Consider the following 2500-nt stretch of genomic DNA (forward strand, 5'->3'; position numbering starts at 1 on the left):
ATATTTTTTAACAGACTTGCCTAGTTAAATAAAGGTTAAATAAAAAAATGTAAATCATTATTTTATAAATCCTTAGCCCTTCTATGAAGTTGTAGAAGGACCATTGTTCCCCACTGTGTTCGGGTGCATTTCCTCACTAATCTGAATGTCTAACGAAATGAACCCAGAAATACTGGACATTTAGAACTATGATTTGACAAACTTACAATCATGGTCTTGAATTGGACTCCATTTTTATGGTCTCGATCTTGACTCGGTCCCCTTGTCTCGGTCCCGGTCTTGACGGTCTCACCTCCCCTCCGGTCTTGGTCTTGACTCGGTCTCACCTCCCCTCCGGTCTTGGTCTTGACTCGGTCTCACCTCCCCTCTGGTCTTGACTCAGTCTCACCTCCCCTCTGGTCTTGACTCGGTCTCACCTCCCCTCTGGTCTTGACTCAGTCTCACCTCCCCTCTGGTCTTGACTCAGTCTCACCTCCCCTCTGGTCTTGACTCAGTCTCACCTCCCCTCTGGTCTTGACTCGGTCTCACCTCCCCTCTGGTCTGGACTCAGTCTCACCTCCCCTCTGGTCTGGACTCAGTCTCACCTCCCCTCTGGTCTTGACTCAGTCTCACCTCCCCTCTGGTCTTGACTCAGTCTCACCTCCCCTCTGGTCTTGACTCGGTCTCATCTCCCCTGCGGTCTCGGTCTGGACTCAGTCTCACCTCCCCTCTGGTCTTGACTCAGTCTCACCTCCCCTCCGGTCTTGGTCTTGACTCGGTCTCACCTCCCCTCTGGTCTTGACTCAGTCTCACCTCCCCTCTGGTCTTGACTCAGTCTCACCTCCCCTCTGGTCTTGACTCAGTCTCACCTCCCCTCTGGTCTGGACTCAGTCTCACCTCCCCTCTGGTTTTGGGTCTTGACTCTGACTCGATTTTCTCTGGTCTTTTGTCTTGAATCGGTCTCGCTTTAAGTGGTCTTGAACACAACACTGGCTAGCGCAGTAGCTAACTAGCGTTAGCGCAATGACTGGAAGTCTATCGGTATCTACTAGCGTTACGCTAGTTAGCATTGGCTCACAAAACTTTAACTTCATACTGGACACGTATCAACACTTGATGCTCAGATTTCAGAAATATCAGACTCCGCTGTGCTGTGTGTTGTTGTGTTATATGAGAAGTGACTTATTTGGGAAAATGCATCATATAGCCAGATTTCTGTATATTGAAAGTGACATATCTTGAAAACTTGATGGCTGACATGCTAAATATTTCGGGAATATGTCAACAATGGACTAATGAAACAAATACTAAAATATTGATTTTATACACCTGTCAGCAACGGGTTTGGTTGAAATAGCCAAATAGACTCATTTGAAGGGGTGTCCACATACTTTTGTGTATAAAGTGTATTTTCCATAAACAAAAATATTGTATTTTCAGCTGGTATACAAAACCAGAAAATAAAAGACGCAAATACGAAACGTAGAAATAGCACACATAGAACCGATCTACATCTTCTTGAACTTTCTTTCAACGACGAATCTATAACTATATTTCTTTGTGAATTTGGTTACATGTTCGAGCTTTAACAAAACGAATTATAGTCTACTGCCTATTTCATTAACTGAAGTTTTGCAGAGAGAGAGAGAGAGACAGAGAGAGAGAGAGAGAGAGACAGAGCGAGAGAGACAGAGAGAGAGAGAGAGACAGAGAGAGAGAGACAGAGAGAGACCGAGCGAGAGAGACCGAGCGAGAGAGACCGAGCGAGAGAGACCGAGCGAGAGAGACCGAGCGAGAGAGACAGAGACAGAGAGAGAGAGAGAGAGAGAGAGAGACCGAGCGAGAGAGAAAGAGAGACAGAGCGAGAGAGAGAGACAGAGAGAGAGAGAGACAGAGAGAGCGAGAGAGAGACAGAGAGAGAGAGAGACAGAGAGAGAGAGAGAGAGAGAGAGAGAGAGAGAGAGACAGAGAGACAGAGAGACAGAGACAGAGAGACAGAGAGAGACAGAGAGACAGAGAGAGACAGAGAGAGATAGAGACAGAGAGACAGAGAGACAGAGACAGAGAGAGAGAGAGAGAGAGAGAGAGAAAGGGGAATCTGATATTGTTTGGGACGCACATTTTACGAAGTCAAAACTGTCTTATTGACCATTCAATGTAAACAGGAATACGTTTATATTGCCCATAGACTACCAAATGCTGGAATAGCCTATTGATATTGAACGCATGGTCACATGACATTTACGAATGGTTTTACAAAAAGACAATGGAAGATTTCGAATGTCAAATAAAAAATTAAAAAAAACTTATTTCAACCAACCTTGTATTGGTGCAGTCATTGTAGAGTGCCTCGAAGTCTCGCCTGGAGATGAGTTTACAGCGGTTGACTCCCGGTTGAATAGCGCCAAGTCCTCGCAGGACACGTACCTGCTCCACCGTACACACAACCGGACATATATCCAGGCGTTTCAGCTTGGTGTAAACGGTATGAAGCCCGCCGACTAGGTGTTTTAGGAAAAGA

The 2500-nt window shown here is 45.8% G+C and overlaps 1 protein-coding gene across 1 annotated transcript in view; it reads right to left on the reverse strand.

Annotated features, from left to right (window-relative positions):
- The window catches only part of LOC145861707 (dachshund homolog 2), a 104806-nt gene that overhangs the window by 101770 nt on the left and 536 nt on the right, over positions 1–2500 (reverse strand). Inside the window, exon 1 of the mRNA XM_082964599.1 lies at positions 2300–2500. This exon is cut by the window's right edge and continues 536 nt beyond it. Coding sequence (XP_082820725.1) covers positions 2300–2500 — 201 coding nt within the window. The remainder of the gene's footprint in view (positions 1–2299) is intronic.

This window comes from Salmo salar, chromosome 18 (assembly GCF_965601325.2).
Source record: "Salmo salar chromosome 18, fSalSal1, whole genome shotgun sequence".
NCBI lineage: Eukaryota > Metazoa > Chordata > Actinopteri > Salmoniformes > Salmonidae > Salmo > Salmo salar.